The 17,708-nt window shown below is 33.5% G+C and overlaps 2 protein-coding genes across 8 annotated transcripts; one reads left to right on the top strand and one right to left on the bottom strand.

Annotated features, from left to right (window-relative positions):
- Window positions 1-3,157: 3,157 nt before the first annotated feature.
- On the top strand, window positions 3,158-4,109 carry LOC145798509 (transcription factor TEOSINTE BRANCHED 1-like). Its single transcript, XM_082886326.1, has one exon. The coding sequence runs from the start codon at window positions 3,320-3,322 to the stop codon at window positions 3,944-3,946; it is 627 nt and encodes a 208-aa protein (XP_082742452.1). The 5' UTR covers window positions 3,158-3,319; the 3' UTR covers window positions 3,947-4,109.
- Window positions 4,110-4,305: 196 nt separating this feature from the next.
- LOC114277580 (large ribosomal subunit protein uL14mz) lies at window positions 4,306-13,795 on the bottom strand. Of its 7 annotated transcripts, none has more exons than XM_082886328.1 (6): window positions 13,549-13,795; window positions 10,404-10,538; window positions 8,950-9,032; window positions 7,901-7,989; window positions 6,669-7,044; window positions 4,306-4,656 (listed from the first exon to the last, which is right to left on the bottom strand). In XM_082886328.1, exons 3-5 carry the CDS (start codon window positions 8,981-8,983, stop codon window positions 6,670-6,672), a joined length of 498 nt encoding a protein of 165 aa, XP_082742454.1. In that variant the 5' UTR covers window positions 8,984-9,032; window positions 10,404-10,538; window positions 13,549-13,795; the 3' UTR covers window positions 4,306-4,656; window position 6,669. The 7 variants fall into 7 exon arrangements, with proteins under 7 accessions (XP_082742454.1, XP_082742453.1, XP_082742458.1 ...); XM_082886327.1 differs by having other exon boundaries at window positions 10,404-10,541; window positions 13,549-13,789; XM_082886332.1 differs by having other exon boundaries at window positions 10,438-10,538; window positions 13,549-13,757.
- Window positions 13,796-17,708: the final 3,913 nt, after the last annotated feature.

Here is a 17,708-nt window from a genome sequence, read left to right on the forward strand (position 1 = left end):
ACCTGTGTCCACCCACCATGTTTTGGGGTTATTTACCAAATTCACTTCAGACACTATTCCGGACATATGTAATCCCGAAATCATTGCACAAAGATTTTCCTCCTCTGTTATGTTGGCTTGAGCAGGTTTCTTTTTCATGGTTCGTTGAGCCCGACGCTTGTAACAATCTTTGGCACGATGTCCTTGCTTGTCACATACATAGCATTTGCCTGTGAAGTTTTGAACCTCTCTAGTCTTTGAACCAGAGCTTCATTTTGAACTCTCACTAGGATACTTCATTTTCTTGCTGTTGTGCTTAGGCTTTTGTTCCACTACATTAGCCTTGGCCTCCATGAGATGACGCCCATTTTTCATTTCAGACCCATGGTTGTCTTCTTTAATCCTCAATCGAACAATCAAGTCCTCCAGTGACATCTCTTTGCGCTTGTGCTTTAAATAATTCTTGAAATCCTTCCAAGACGGCGGTAATTTTCAATTATTGCTGCTACCTGAAAAGACTCGCTCAGAGACATACCTTCTGTGTGAATTTCATGCAAGATAAGCTGTAGATCTTGGACTTGACTGATCACCATTTTGGAATCCACCATCTTATAATCCAGGAAGCGGCCAATAACAAATTTCTTTGTTCCTGCATCTTCCGTCTTATATTTGCGATCCAAGGAATCCCACAGCGTTTTTGCTAACTTGATTGGACTATACACATTGTACAACGTGTTGTCCAATCCATTGAGGATACAGTTCCTGCAGAGAAAGTCTGCATGTTTCCATGCATCTACTGCAGCGACAACTTGTGCATCACTCTCATCTTCCTTCAGAGTTGGCGCATCTTCTTGTAAAAACTTTGCCAAATTTAGGGTAGTTAAATAAAATAACATTTTTTGTTGTCACTTTTTAAAATCGGTACCACTGAATTTTTTAAGTTTTTCCCCATGGTTCATTGGAACATGTCCATGACCCGGGCTATGAGTCAGAGTAGGAGTAACAAGCGGAATAGAAACCACCGGTGGAGGCACAATGGGATTAGGAGTAATAACAGTACTCTCAGTTGCCATTTTTCTGATTAATAAAATAAAATAAATTAAACAGAAATTATTTTTCAATAGAACAAATAAACTAACAATATTCTAGAACAAAATATTCTATAGGAAAATAAATAACTAAATAAATATGAGGGGAACAAGATTTTATCTTTATTGGAAATAAAAACAGATTATATAGTATAAACTAAATCAAACAAATAATCTGCCAAAAGAATCAATTAAATTGACCAAATTAATTATCTTACCAAATTAATCAAATAAAATGACCAACAGTAATATGACCAATTAAAACAATCAATTACAGAGTCATACTGTGTAAGAAACATTACAAGTTTATTTAAACCAAAAAAGAAGAATACAGAAATCAAATGTTATATGGCAACCTGTAAATCAAAGGACACTTAGTTCTGTATTAGATAAAATTTCTGTATACAATTAATCTTTCTTTAATACACAGTATATGTTAAAGGCTATAAGTACCAAAATTCCTAAAGACAAAACTAATCATGCTCCAGATAAAAGAAATCAAAACAAATATATATATATATATCTATATATATAACCCACAAATATTTGTACACAGTGCACTCATGAAACAAAGACTGATATTACTCCATTATACGTAACTATTCACCCACAATGTGATAACAAACATGAATATATTTACATACACAAACAACGTTAATTTTCCTGTGAATTAATTTTTTTAAACGAAAAATGAAGAAACAGATTTACAGAAGTAAACCAGTAAACAAAGGACGAGAATTTCTGTCTTAAAAATTGTTGGAAATATTTTTCAATAAAAAATTAAATTAACAGAATAATTAAATTACAATAAATAATTAAACACAGAACAAGAGATAACTCACAACTTTCTGTAGAATGAAACTTAAGAACAAATTTGTGATTGAGGCCAGTGTTTGAACCCTGTGTCTTTAAGACAGAAATTCGTCCTCTCCTAAGGTGCTCGAGAATAATGGACGTCTTACTTCCAAGATTCAACAATTACCCCAAACAGATGCAGCACAGCGACCTGTTTGTACAGCGAACCAGGCTGCATTTTTCGAATTCACACAAGATGCAAAATGAAGAACGAAGGAAGCAATGAAGAGAGATGATGGAAGCAAAGGAACAAAAAAAAATTATTGTCTTTTTTTGAAATGGAGGGTTACTATATATATAAGTAATGAAGTGCCATTTCCGGAATAGAAGAACGTTATGATGAACAGTCGCCAGACTGGAGGCACGACTGGTCGGAGATGGAGAAGAATTATAACTGAAATTTTTGAATCCAAATTTCGGTATTTGAATTTTTCCCGCAGAAATTATTTGAAACATTTCAAATAATTTTGGAGCAAAAAATAAGGACAGGTTTGACCCATACCCACACTCGCGCCCGCGTGTGGTGGTGGTTTTGGGTTTGTCCATAACTCCTCCTCCTACAAAACTTGAGCACCCCTTGAGGCCCAACCCAAGGTCTCTAACTTGGAGCATATATACTTAGAGAAACTCTTTCATGTTTTCTATGTGGGACATGGTTTAGATACAAACTCAAAGGAGCCACACCAAACATATTCATGTTTATGAGGCTTCCTTCGGTATCAATTTGTTATTCACTCGAAAATGGTTTTAACCACCCGAGTATATATTCTTGTTCACCACATGGCAAGGAACGTGTTGCCACTCGAACCCGCCAAAACTAAGGTGTGGATCCTACATTAATGATAGCTCAAAATTACCGAAAATTAATGGTAATAATCATTTTTCTCTAACTGCTCTACCCTTGCCTAGCTTTCTCTGACCTCTTTTCAAGGCACACACTTAAATGTAACAATAATGTATTATAATGATATGTATTCTATTTTAATATTTTTGAAATATTTATAATTATTTATTTTACGATGCCAAAGCAAGATAGATTAATATAACTCAATATTTAACAAAAATCGTAACCATGTCACTATTTGAATGTTTGAAAAGTTATTATTTTAATTTTTAATTATTTTAACAAGTTAAAATTTTTATATTTAAAAATATAATTAAATTTTCTCATAATTAAACGTACTATTTATAAAAAAAAAAAAAAAAAAAAAAAAAAAAAAAAGTGAACTGAACGTCATCAATGCAAAGGACACCCCAATATCATAAAGTTTTCTCTCTCCTCCACCACACCCTAATTTAGATCCCAAATAGGGCCCTTTTTTCTCTCTCTAAAAACTGGGAGGATAAGGGAAGAAGAAAAAGCTCAAGTTTTGCTGTGAGAAAGGCATGAGAGTGGTATGGAGGTGGACGAGATTCAAACGCAGGGACACAAGTTTCCAAGGATAGGTAACGGTAGAGGTGATTGTAACAAGATAGGGCAAAAGGGGGAAGAACAATATCCTGATGATGAAGAAGATGGAGAAATCAAAAGGAGCGGCGGCGGCCGCAGCGGCGGTGGGATTGTTAGGGTTTCTAGGGCATCTGGTGGGAAAGATCGGCACAGCAAGGTTTGGACCTCGAAAGGGCTTCGGGATCGCCGTGTTCGCCTCTCGGTCACCACCGCTATTCAGTTTTACGATCTTCAAGATCGTTTGGGTTATGATCAGCCTAGCAAGGCTGTAGAGTGGCTTCTTAAAGCGGCCGCTAACTCCATTGATGAACTTTCTTCTATAAATACTTCATTTCCGGACACTCCTCAGCAATTGAGCGATGAAAAGAGGTCGAGTGCTGGTACTGAACAAGGGTTTGATTCGGCCGATTTGGAATTAGGTGGTGGTGATCAGACTTTTCATCATCAGAAGCACCAACAGCAACAACAACAGCATGTTTCTTTGTCGAGAGCAAGAGAGAGAAGGTTGCTAGCATGTCTTGTGATTTCTTGGGTGCTGTTTTGTTGGTGGATCATTAGTGGTGCTGTCCGGTGACACTGAAAATGAGAAATGGAATTAGAAATTGATGTGAGATGGGCGTCTTTATGGGATTTTAGGGATATGAAAAGGGACTGAACCTATGTTTTGTAATGGGGGTGAAGCTTAATTTTGTAATGTTCTGTTGTTTTGTGAAATGATAATGAACCTGTGTTCTGTATATTTATGTTGTTAAGTGAATTGAATATTAACTCTTTTTTATTGTGATGTTTTGGTTGAAAAGGTGAAATGAAAAACTAACATAATCAATTAAACACACAATGTTTTCTAATGCAATGAGAACAAACAGGTAATTTATAATGTAAAGTTATGTGACATGAAACTGAACATGTATTGACAACTAAACACTAACTGAATTAAACAAATTCATCATAGATAAATCATTGGCAATGACAAAAAAAATAGTAAGAATACAAACTAACATTCAATTAATCATATAAAATAACAGCAGCACCGGTCCACAAAACAAAATCCCACAAAAGCAATTGTCTTTCTTTGTTACCCTTGATACACAAACAAAACAAAAGAAAAATTCTTGGGCTGCTACCCTTGGTTGATTGGAATGTGGGTGAGAGGGAACTAGCCTACTACCCCTGCTTGACTGACTGGAATTTGGTGAATTGGCACTGCCTTGCTTGATGGAGTAGGCCTTTGCATTGACATTGGCATGCTAGATGTGCTTGACTGAGTGCACTTGGCCTTCTAACCTGCATGTTCAAACCAAGAGTATTCGTTATTCCTTTATCATCAATGTTTACTTTGAACATTTCAGTTTTATTTCAACCCTCAAAAGAAAATATATATAAAGATTTAAGACCCAAAAAACGAAAACTATGATGCCTTTCAATTGAAATATGCTCAATATGAGTGAAAAATTCAGAAACTTGTTCTAATGGAGTCTAAAGCACATTTGAATATAATAATATGCTGTAAGATTCAAACTAGAAAATAATTATTTGAATCTCTTAATTTGAGACACAAATGATGAGAACAAATTAAGATTCAAACTAGGAAATAATGGAGTCTAAAGAACTCTGGATATGGACATATACCAGTTGTTAGAAGTTGAAGATACGAATCAAAAGCACAAAAATCCAAACAAAGGGTAGATGCATAGACCCTTTACGGATTACCCAAAACAGGACCAGAAAGCATCAAATTCTACTTGAATTATACAAGAACTGAAATGCGTAGAGTCTCTAAACAGTGCTCCTAAATTGGGTTTTTGATAGAACCTTGGAGAGCATCAAATGTTTGCTTAAATTCTTCAAAGAAAAACCAAATTCACCAAATCGGTACTTGTAGAAATGGTATTGGAAGAATCAAATTCCTATTTTATAGATCGCAGACCAATTTACAGAGCTAGCAGGCTAGAGATAGAAAGTAAAAACCCTAGTTTCAAAAATTAAAGGCAAAATCCAAACCCAAACAGTCACAATTTATGATTTTGAACAGAAATTGAAATCAAAACAAAAACCCTAGTTTTGTGATATCGGGTTTACTTGAGATTCTTGTTGTTCTGGTAGATAATGAGGAGTAACTAACCAAATCTCCGTTGTCAGTTGAGATGTGTCGGCTCCGGTTGCTCAGTGTTAAGTGTGAGCGATGAAGAGGGATGAGAGAGTGTGTTTTGAAGAAGCGTCGGTTGAGATGTGTCAGCTCGATTGCTCAGTGTCAAGTGTGAGCAAAGAAGAGGGATGAGAGAGTGCATTTTGAAGAGAGGAGAGAGAACAATTATCACAATGGGTCTGGTCTGAGAGAAAGATAGAGAGGAGAGAGAAAACGTGCATGTGTTTTTTTTTGGAGTGGGTTTTGGAGAGAGAGTGGTTGCCAACGCTTTCTATCAAATTCAGGCCATTCAAGCCATAAATTTCGAGCTACCAGGCTTTATTCAAAACCTATAGGGCGTGACAAATGGTAACAAAGCAGACCCTGTCCAAACCTAACTACTTTTCCTTGCATGATTTTACTTCTAGTGTCTTTGTACTTAATAGTCTACGTATTTTCATATCCTTTTTTGCACTTCTATTGCCTCCAAAATCATCTTTTGAAAGACAAGCTTAGACTGAGCAAGCACTGCTAATGGAGGGTTTTTTGACAGAGAAGTGAATGGAATCGATCAACGAAAAGTACACATAATGGGTGTTTGGGAAGTTGCTATTTTAGTAGGCTAAAATTTGTGTTTGGAAAGATGATTGGATTTTCTTGCAGTTGGATGTGATGTTTGTGAGAGAAAAAGTGAAATGATTATGCGTTTGAAGTGACATTTTGTCTTATTGGCTATTTTAGCCTATTTTATCTTTTAGTGCTATTTTAGCCAAAAAAGCTAAAAAGCCTTCTTCCCAAACACCCCCATAATTTAATCTCCATTAATGAAATCCTCAGAGGGATAGAGTAACTAGAAACCTGACTTCTGAGTACAAAGTGAACCTTTAAAGTTATTGGGTCAAATTTTAACCGCCAAACTAGTACCCCTATTAGTGGAATCCATCAACTAAACATGAAAGTAAATTTTAAACGATGTGTAATTTACAACAAATTTTGGCAAAATACCCTAATTCCATAAGAATAATATCCATAAACAGGTTTTGACATAAGATTAAACAGCAATGCAGATCTCAGTTTGTTGTGAAGAAAATCAACTTTCTTGCACCTTTCATGTGTCACAGAAAGGATGGGAAAATTAGACAGAAAGTCTCAAACAGCAAGATATCCATACCTCAGGCAATATGCTCCGCAAGACTAAGAATCTTGACATGCTTTTTCTTCCTTAGCTCGTGTGGGACTGGCCCAAATACTCTGGTTCCTATTGGCTCGCCTTGCTTGTTGACAAGCACCACAGCATTGTCATCGAACTTGACCTCACTCCCATCACAACGGCCCCGCGGCATGGCAGCACGCACGACAACGCCATAAACAACATCTCCTTTCTTCACTTTGCCTCCAGGTTGGGATTCCTTTACTGATGCAACTATCGTGTCCCCCAGTCTCGCCCCTTTCTTCCCCTTCAGAGCTTGTATGCACATCACTCGTTTTGCCCCTGAGTTGTCCACAACTTTAAGATTGGTCCTCATCTGTATGAAAGTCCTGCATTGCTGCACAAGTGAAAAAAAAGAAAAAAAGAAAAAAGAGATTTCAAAAATGGATATATTAAAGTAGGTCACGACGAGTCACGACATCAAAGATTATTGGAGACTACTCGCATTGCTCTGTCATCAAGAATTGGTTAATTAATGACTAACTATTCAAATTAACCAGTGAAAATGACCAAGGGAGCCTTGAGACCATGACAAACATGGTGTTTTATGTTTTAAGGATATCAATCTAGTTAATTAACGAAATTCATCTTGGGCCAATTGAAGAAATATGGCAAGCAATTAAGAATTTCATCAGATAAATAACCAAGAAAAACCCTTCAATTTGATGGGCATTTATGAGCGGCCTCTTCTTACATGCACTTAAAAGAAACTCAAAAGTTATACTCTTGGCATTACCCAGTCATGCTATAAAATTCGATCTATAAACAAGACCTTATCCCAACTATTTCAGGTTGTCAACCTGGCTGAATTTACACCATTTCAGCATGCCAATAGACGTTAAAATCTATGTTAACCCATGCACATGCACAGTACTTCACAAGAACATACAAAAACCACCCTCTAAAGTTTCCACTTTTGAAAGACCATATAACACAAGTTTTCACTCACTTTCCGAAATAAATTAAAATATATTATCATGACTAAATAAACAAACCAAAGGGAAAATATAATTTTTGCAAGGCCTTGCCAACAAGTATTTAAGCAATGATAATGAGTCGCGCCAAGAAAGCCAGCAAAAAAAAAAAATCAGCACCTTGCATCAAAGATAAATGCATGAAAACCAAGGGCCACAATACAATGAGAAATGAAACGTTAAAGGTGAAAGAAACATCAAATAAAGAAACACACTGACCTGAAACAAGAACTCACTGCATGACATCTCATGTGGCGTTCCCTGTACACCAAGATTGTTGCCAAGGCCTCCCAACAATGAACGGGCAGCTAATTTTGTTGACCAACACATTAAATAAAACACAGACAGCAATCAGGGATTAGGAAACATGTGTGCAAGACAAACTACAGCATAAAAGGTAAAACTAATTTCAATTTTAATTTGTGAGAATAGGGGTATTAGCCACAAATGCAGTTTATGCCACAGTCCAGGTCACACAATGCATCCAAACATAAAGTTAACCCAACATCGACCACTAGACAGATGATCCAATCTGTACTATGCTGGTATGTTTCTGCATCCAATCACCCACATTAGCCACAGAGTAATGAAATGACATCACCTGCAGAAGCCATATCACATCCACATCATGTGAAGCAATTGTTTTCCCAAGATCAAAGAAGCCACATGAGTAAGCATGCAATCAGTTGAACTGAAGCATGCCCATGCTCATGTTCTGCAACTGATTCTGATGGGATGAATTTCAATAGACTACACAATGAGTTGTGGTGGCCTCTACTCTAGATTTCATGCTCTCAAGCAATTTCTATAGTAGCTTGATTTCATCAATTTAGGCACACAACAGATCTCTACATACCGTTAAGCAAAGCTTATTAGGTCTATTGAATCTATAATCTTTGATCAATATACACATCTTGCTAGGTTAATTAACAGTTCAGTTAGTCCCAAGAAGCATCAAGCAAAGCTTGAACAAGTAGAGCAGAGACGCTGAACTGGGGTAGAGACCAAGCTGAGCGTAACAATTTCAACAAAGAAAATATTTAATAGCTGAGTCCTAACCTTTGAACCAGTGGCCCCAATTACTAGAACCCAAAGAACAAGCTTTCATGAACAAAAATATTTGAAGAACAATAGACTAAGAAATTAATTACTAGAACACTTGAGGAAATGAAATTAACTAACGATAACTGTCGTACTAATGTAATGTCAACTAACTCAAAAATACAAACCAGTCAGTCACCACTTCAAAAACTATAAAGCTCACATACCACGCAATGATTTGGAAGGGAAAGCTGCAGCCATCTTTGCACTTAATTGCTGTGCCAATAAAACCAACAGTCCCCAATTTTCCCTGTCAAAGTGAAATAAATGCCAATTACATCAAATCTTCAATTTTTACGCTGAGAAATACATTCATAAAAATAGTCATATTTACAAAAACAGTACTAATGACATTTCTTCCAAAGACAACATGTGCTCTATATGCTTGGGTTAATTAACCACAATTTAACAAAAAGGGTCAAGACATGATCCTAGAAATCTTATCCAAAAGCAAAATCATTAACAAAAATAAAGAATTTGTTTAAAATGAATTGTTGCCTGAAATTGAACAACCATGATTGAAAGTATGAGAATAAAAACAAAGAAATCCTCATATTCTCTTCTTTTCTCTGGTCAACTAGGTTGTGCTTGGTTCATAGATTTGGGTAGCAATTTGGAAAGGGAAAAGATGCGTGAAATGTGAATGAAATATAACTACATTTCACACACTTTTTCTCTTTCCCTTTCTAAATCCCTATCCAAATCTATGAACCAAATAGGGCCTAAAGGGTGTGTAATGTGAATGAAATATAGCTACATTTCACACACCTTTTACACACTTTCTCTCTTTCCTTTTCCAAATCCCTAACCAAATCTATGATCCAAACATAGCCTAAGGCTCAGTTTGTTTAGAATAAAATAGGTAGAAAGTGAAAGAACGAGAAAAAAAAAATTAACTTATATGAGTTTGTTTAGCTTGAAAGTGGTAGAAAGTATAAGAAAACTAATTTTCTTGTACAACCCATCTTAGCATTGTAATTAATTTTTTATTTCTTGCTAAAAACACAAGAAAAATTGAATGTGTGAGTTATCTATAACTAAACTTTTAGATTTTTCTTACAAAATTTTCATCTTAATCAAATGCTTGTAAGAAAATATATTTTCTTTTCTTTCACTTCATTTTCTTTTACTTTCACTTTCTACCAAATTTTCTTTCTAATCAAACAGAGCCTAAAGAAAAATCCTCATCTTCCCTATTATGTTTAAAGACATTTTTCCCAAAAATATTTACTCATGACAGAGAAAAATCATTTTAATAAATAATCACTCTGATAGGCCAAAGAATTGCACTAATAATCCCTCTTTTCATAATTTAATATCATTGTAACAAAGCAATTTGTAGTACAATAACAAATTATAACATTAACAACCAAAAATGAAGTCAATATCACAGTATGCACTCAAAAAACAGGTTTTAGCAATTGATGAATAGTTCATTCATAACAAAACCAAACATTCAATATATATGTAAATTAAGACAAAGATGAAAAATAAACTAGATGATGCATTCTCATTAATTCAATTTACGATCTGATTCGAATTTGAAAGCTCTAATCGAAACAAAAGGCTGATATGTTGGGAGTATAAGAAAATGATATGAGAAAGAAGAATCTGAACTTACGAAGATAGAAGCGTTGAGAAAGAGACAAACAGACCTTGAATCCTCCTCCTCAGTCTGCGATGACGGCAGTGGCGGTGGCGCTACAGCAGAGAAACCCTGAAACTGCTGCGTACTTGGAAGAAAGAGTGAATGACTCTGCTGAAAGTGTGTGCATCTTCAGATCCATTAATTTAAGGGTATATAACCCGGCCCAAAAGGGTAAGTTATAGGTCCAACCCATATATCCATATGCATATGATGTCAAACAAAATAAAACATTCTAGATGGTGTGACTTATGTATCAGTAAGCCTATAATGTGTTCAGAAATGAGACAACAAATAATCTTTCAATGTAAATTAATAGAAACCATATAGAGGCATTCCTAAAACAACTCTAAATTAATCAAATCAGATTGGAAATAAAGAGCATCTATGAATAAAAAACAAAAGGCCAAAAGAGCATCTATGAATAAAAAACAGAAGCCCAATTTTATAAACACAAAGAAAATAATCAGATTTTTAATTAAGAGATTATTATGTTTAAGACAACAGATTTGAAACTTATCCGAGCCAGGTTCATTAATTGAAAAAATATATATTCAAAAGTCTTTGTACAATAACTTATTTTATATTAGCCAAAAATTATAAGGAGAATCATTGAACAGTGGGATAGGGAAAAAAAAATTATACAAACATTGGAGGTACTAAAGCATTGCTGGAGTAAAAACTCTAAGTTGCACCCCTCTATATTTTTTTTTTTGGGGGGGGGGGTCTCACTATTCAATAACTCCCCCAAAATTATATATATAAATATATATACAAACATAATTTGCAAAAATGGGTATGTACTATAATAAGAGATGAAAACCCACATACCATGTCTAATTGTCCAATTATACATAAACAATTTGTCAATAACACTCCTAGAGGTAATGGCTACTTCCACCAATGCCTAATATGGATGATACAACATACTGATTAAACGATTCAATGGCATCAAAAATATTATTTTGTAGTTGAAGCTATTTATACACCACAAACTATCATTATTTATGTTTGAATCAGATTTTATTTTACTGTCAATTGAATCAGATTTTACTTACTATCGACTGAATCAGATTTTATAAACATAGTGGGGAGAGTAGGGATGGCAATGGGGTGGATATTAATTTCCCATCACCATTCCCCTATAATAAATCTTTCCCATTCCCCATGGGTACTACCCTCCCCATCTCCTAATGGGTTTGGATTTTCCCCAATCCAACCTGACCATTTTTTTTTTAAAGGTTCACAACCAAAACTAAATATACATTCAATCTTATTTTATTTTATTTGGCTCAACAACAAAATCAAATACACATTAATTAATTAATTAAAAAGTTTGTTTTAAAATAATCAAATATATAATTTTGAGACAATCAAATAAGTTTTTAGTAATTAAAAAAAAATGTAGAAGAACCTGTCTGAATAAGGTGTTATAAGACTCAGATCAAATTACATCAGGGCATAAATACGGAATTGCATTAGGGCATAAATAACCCATTTCAAAAAACAAATGATAGCATTTAACTCTGTTCAATGAAATTTGACAACTGCACAAGCTAGGAGATATTGTACACTTTGTTGTTTAGGTTCTTTATAAAAGCACATTCTCTAACAATGATAGATATAAGTGAGCAATTAGATCAGTGCACCATTGGATATTACATGAAGGCACAAAATCTATATAATTCAAATTACTATGTAATATTATCACATTTCTACATCATGTATGATCGAAGGCACAAAATCTATATATTTCAAATAAATATGTAATATTATCACATTTCTACACTATGTAATGGTTGAGTTAATATTCAAAATACCACTGTTGAAAACAACATGCTACTATAAACAAAACATGAAATTCACTATGTTTTTTTAACATTTTGCCAATATGGTTAATCTTGATCAAGTAAATATGTTAAAATCATGTTAGGCTTATGCAAATCACTATTACATTTGGTGCCAAAGGATAACATTATGAGATCTAAGGAACATTCACTGCTTTCAGCCCAGTGCTTTCATCACTTCGTTACTCAAGAGTCAAGCCTCCCCAATTCATTCTTTCCCCATTAATTTGAGCTCCTCTAGGATATTTCCTAATTTAGTTTCAGAATGCAATTTCTTCTTTTCTCCTGAATTTTCTATCCAGCCTCTGCTGGTTGTGTATGCCAGATTATACCCTGAAAAGCAATCGTGCTAAAATTTCAAAAAAATTTTGTGACTCCAATTTTCATCTAAGAAAGATTTTTTCTACATCATCATTTCTGATGACCCAACTATCAAATTTCTTTTTGCCACTCTCACCTACTTTTCAAATTCTTTATACATTCTGTAACATCTTATCTGCTTTGAAGTCGCAGGGAGTTTTGCTTTGGAATGATTTGAAATTTACAGCTACGTCATGACCACATGCCCATATATGCAGACCAGGATAGTAAACCAAAGAAACATACAAATCAAAAGTTACAATTCCCTTTAACAGCTGAAATGAATATTTCTTCAAGTTCCCTCTACCCAACTGGATCAGCTGCGTTCAATAGCTATTGTTCATTGACTGCCTATGTTCAACCGGCTTAGTCATACATGTCAACCACAGCTATGCCTCTACGTTTCGGATTCAATCAACCTTCAAAAACCTTGGGACATATGGATATGATTAAAATGCAAGTGTCTTACTATATTCTTCTTAGAAACGCTCAACCACTTCCCTTTATGTGTGTTCCAAAATACTGGTACTTTCTTAACGAAATGTACAAAATGCAGCTTTTTGTCTCTTTCAAACAATGAAAATGACTCTAATTTGTCACGCAGTCAAACAAATTGCACATCCAAATTCTAGTCTACTGCAGCTTTTTGTCTCTTTCAAACAAACACACAAACACATGGTAGGTGTGCAAAAACCACTTACCAAATGCACACAATTGCAAATTCTCAACAGAAATACTAGTTATTGTACTGATTTCACAACTTCACCTACAGACTTAAAACCAAATAAAACCAATTAAAGTTATTGGCAAAAAAAACGTGAAAATTCCAACAAACTAGCCCCGAACTAAGAATCAACATAACCCAATAGGCACCAAGCAAAATGAGTTCAAATATTAGAAGGAAAGTGGAGTACCAAGTTGGGGAAGAACTTCTGATCCAGCAGAGAGGGTTCAAAAGCGAAAGTTCATCTCTTTCTCTGCAGAGATTTTCGATTCCGAAACCGACAAAAAGTGTGGGACTTGGGTTGATTCTTGAAAGAGTGAGAAGAGGCTGAATTGATGGAATCTGGAGTAGCTAAAGGAACTAAAAATGATTCATAAAAATCTAAACAAACCCAGAGAACGAGAGAAAGAGGGAACGAGAACCCTCAACACAACATATGGGAAATGGGCGGGTGCCCATTCCCGACCCATATCATATGCATCACCTAATTAATCCGATGGAAAAAAAGGAAAAAATTCATATATTTGAGTTGCCAAAAACAAAAAGTTATGAAAGATAAAAAATTTAATTTTCAAAAATTGAAATTTAAAAAATTGAAATCAAACACACTGATTTATACCTAAGGTACAAAACGACGTAGTGTTATGTTTGTCTTATGTTTTTTTGCGACAACAACTAAATATTTATGAAATTTTTTTTTTTTGATAAGTAGGAATGAAAGGGGCCAAAACGGGAAAAAGGAACAGTGGGGAATAAAAGGATAAAAAAAAAATGATAGGCAGGAATGAAATGGGCTAAAATGGAAAAAAAATAAATAAATAAAAAATAAAAGAAAAGTGGAAAATAAAAGGATGTAGGGTAATTGAGACGGTATATTTGCCAAAGTAAAAAACTAACTTTTGAGATGGCAAATTCTCTTGACTCAAATAATTATATGAAAATGTTTTTTTATTTTATTTTTAAGACAGTCATTTTTGCTAATGTCAATTCAATACTTTTGCGATGACAATTGTTACAAAGCAAATTATTAGACTCAAATACCCCTTTTTCTTGTAGTGTGGTGGTCAGTGGTGACCGAAGGTGGTAGGTGAGAGGAGAAACTAAAAATTTATTTTAAAAACAAGTGAAAATAAGACAATATTTTAGTATTTTGAATTTCTTATATTCAAAATGTTAAGTTATATATATGTGAAAGGTATTTAAAATAAAAATTAATTATCCCTAAGGGCCATCCAAGTCAGTAAGTGGGTAAGCAAGCTCCCCGTGTCATTGATGATGAGTTCAAATCCCATTCTTTTGGTTAATTTATTAATTGACCATATTTGATTTGATTTTCATAAATTTATATTAATTTTTTTAAAATAACTAAAATTTGGTTTCATGAAAAAATAAAAAATAACAATTAAAAGTATTTATCATTTTTATATAGCTTTATCACTTTGGAGGGTAAAAATAAATTTTAAAATAAAATTTTGATATTTATTTTTATCAAATTAATTTCTTTTTTTTTTTAATTTTAAAAATCATAGAATGAAACCAAATAGGGCCAAAATCTCTTAATTTTGAATTTGCTTTCATGGGTAGATCCAAAAGATTTTGTCCAACAATGGTGGGCCCAGTATGAGGTGGATAGGCCCATATACAACTGGGCTTCCTCACTAACAAATTAGATGTGAGCCAAACCTGTATTGTCTCATCCACCAAAGGAATAAAAATACATTACAGATCCAATTTTTTTTTAACAGAAAAAGTTAATATGAATTTGATTAGAAACTTTGCTTTTTTTTTTTTCTTTTTTCTTTTTGGGTGAAATCATTTATTTTTATTTATTTTTGGATACATGGGAGACTACTGACAAAGTTAAAGTCTTTTTTTGTGACAAAGTTTGAACACATACTCAAAATTGAAAAATATTCATCAAAGACAAAGCAAAAATAAGTCAACTTATTAGCTGCAGCCAAATGAAGTCACAAAATTAATTACAAAAATATCGAGATTGATCTCAGTAAAACAATCTTTTTAATGACGAATTTCAATCATTTGGTATGTATAATTAGAATTATTTTTTGTGATTAGGGCAAGTTAGGGAAGTTATAATAATAGCTAAGAAGTCACTAAAATTTTTAAAAAGTCTAAGAACTATACGAAAAATGTCAAAAAATTTCTCATTTATATTTTTCGCACATTTTTTTTTATAAAAAGTCAAAAAAATATTTCTAAACATACTAATTTTTTTCACCTTATATTTTAACTAAAAAACTAAAAAAAAATTCAAATAACCTATTCCCAAACCAATATGTATCTCTAAATGTGCTAAATCATTTTTAGATATTGATAATCAAAATTGTCAAAATTTAACCAAGCCAGCTCATTTAACCTTGGAATGACTGATTGTGGAAATTTGCCTACCAACGTTTGACTCAAATTCTAGTTAAGCCCACCAAAGTGTTAGATAATAGTCAAAACTCCAAAAATTTATATTAGTGTCTAAGTGTGTTGGCCTAAAAATTGGAAAGTTAGCTTGCTTGGTTCTCATTTTCTAAAAATAGTTTTCAGAAAATTTTACTTTTTTATTTTTTGTATTTTTTTATTTTTACTGAATTTTTTTAATATTTTATGCAAATTTTTTACTTTTTAGACACATCTAACATAAATACACCTAAAAAGTAAAAAAAAAATTTAAAAAAATCTTTTAAAAATTCACTAAATACCAAAAATATAAAAAAAATACAAGAATTTAGTACATTTTTATGTATTTCTTAATTTTTTAAAATAATTTTTCACAATTTTTTTACTTTTTAGATACATCTAAGTAAGGTGTATCTAAAAAAGTAAAAAAAAAAATATTTAAAATTTTAAAAATATTCATTAAAAATAAAAAAAACACAAAAATCAAAAAACTCAATTTTCAAAAAACTTAATTCAAAAAATTCAAACCAAACACACTGTATTTTTTTGTTCTTCATCCAAAAAAGTTAGTTAAGGTTGAAATGTACCTTCCTCGTTACGAATCCGGATCCTCCGTCGCACTTCCCTGTAGCCCTTCCCTGTCGCCCTCCAAAACGACGTCGTTTTGGAGGTTTTTTTTTTTTTTTTTTTTTTTTTTTCTTCTTCTTCTTTCTTTGTTTCTGACTCCACAACATACCCATTGTCTCTGACTCCACCCCTCTTCTTCTTCTTCTTCTTTCTTATTTTGATTTACTATTATTAATTGTTTCTGACTCCACCCCTCTTTCTTTTTCTTCTTCTTATTTTGATTTACTATTATTAATTATATTACCATTATTAATTCTTTCTGACTCCACCCCTCTTCTTCTTCTTCTTTCTTATTTTGATTTTCCCCTCTGGTTTCTGGGTCTCCAGATCTGCCTCTCTGCTTCATCTTTTTTTACCCACAAACCCAAGAACTAAAATCAAATTTCATCAATCATACCCTTTTCGAGTTGATTCGTCTTTTGTTTGGATTTCCTGTTTGATGTCACTGGACTGACCTTGTACCACTGGAACAAGTTCCTTACCTCTTGGATCTAAATGATATCCACCAGGCTCGTATGAGGAAATTGCTAACACATTACTTGCATCTAAAGAAGTGTAAGAATTTCCCATGGGCGTATCAACAATAACTATCGCTAATTTCTTCATCTCAACAAAGTCATCCATTAAGCTCATGTCTGAAACTCCAAAAATTTTGTGAGCCAACTCTATAGACTTTTCACCTTTTGAAAGTTCTCCAAGCTGTGCAAAAAAAAAAAAAAAAAAAAAAAATGGGAAGATCCTCCACCGCTTGAATGAAGTGTTTTGAGGGAGAGGGAGAGAGAGAGAGTTATCAGTGAGAAGAAGAAGAAGTTTTTGGTTAAGATGAAATGCTTTCGGCTTCATCACAGTGAGAAGAAGAAGAAAAAAAAATAGGAAGCTCCAAAAGCTTTGGTTCAGTTCGGCTTCATCATGTTTTGGGCTTCAAGAAGAAGAACACTTCTTCAGCTTCTATGGCTCTTCTTCCCCCCTTTCTCTTCTTCAATTTCTGATGCTGTGTTTTTTGTTTTTTTTTTTTGGTTCAGATTTGAAATCTGATTTTTTTTTACAGATTTACTCACAGATCTGTATTGAAAATATCAATTTAATCACAAACTTCACAATAAACTTCAAAAACAGAGATGGCAAAAATCCCCAAAAAATAAAAATAATCAAGAAATGAAAGAATTTAAATAGAATTGAAAGAGACCCAGAAAATGGGTTTTGTGAAGAGAGAGAGAGAGAGAGAGAGAGAGAGAGAAAGAGTAGTGAGTTGTGGTGTTGTTGGGTATGTGATGTATTGGTGTCTCTCTCTTTGTCTCGCGTCTGTCTGTTGAA

Source organism: Camellia sinensis, chromosome 9 (assembly GCF_055761805.1).
Source record: "Camellia sinensis isolate YWXY chromosome 9, ASM5576180v1, whole genome shotgun sequence".
Lineage (NCBI taxonomy): Eukaryota > Viridiplantae > Streptophyta > Magnoliopsida > Ericales > Theaceae > Camellia > Camellia sinensis.

Bases quoted from the DNA above. Each gene is read 5' to 3' on its own strand.
- LOC145798509 (XM_082886326.1), top strand. From the start codon at position 3,320: ATGGAGGTGGACGAGATTCAAACGCAGGGACACAAGTTTCCAAGGATA.
- LOC114277580 (XM_082886328.1), bottom strand. From the start codon at position 8,983: ATGGCTGCAGCTTTCCCTTCCAAATCATTGCGTG. The intron at 7,990-8,949 runs GTATGTGAGCTT...CAACAAAATTAG, and splicing joins CCCTTCCAAATCATTGCGTG to CTGCCCGTTCATTGTTGGGA. The intron at 7,045-7,900 runs GTCAGTGTGTTT...TCACTTGTGCAG, and splicing joins GCAGTGAGTTCTTGTTTCAG to CAATGCAGGACTTTCATACA.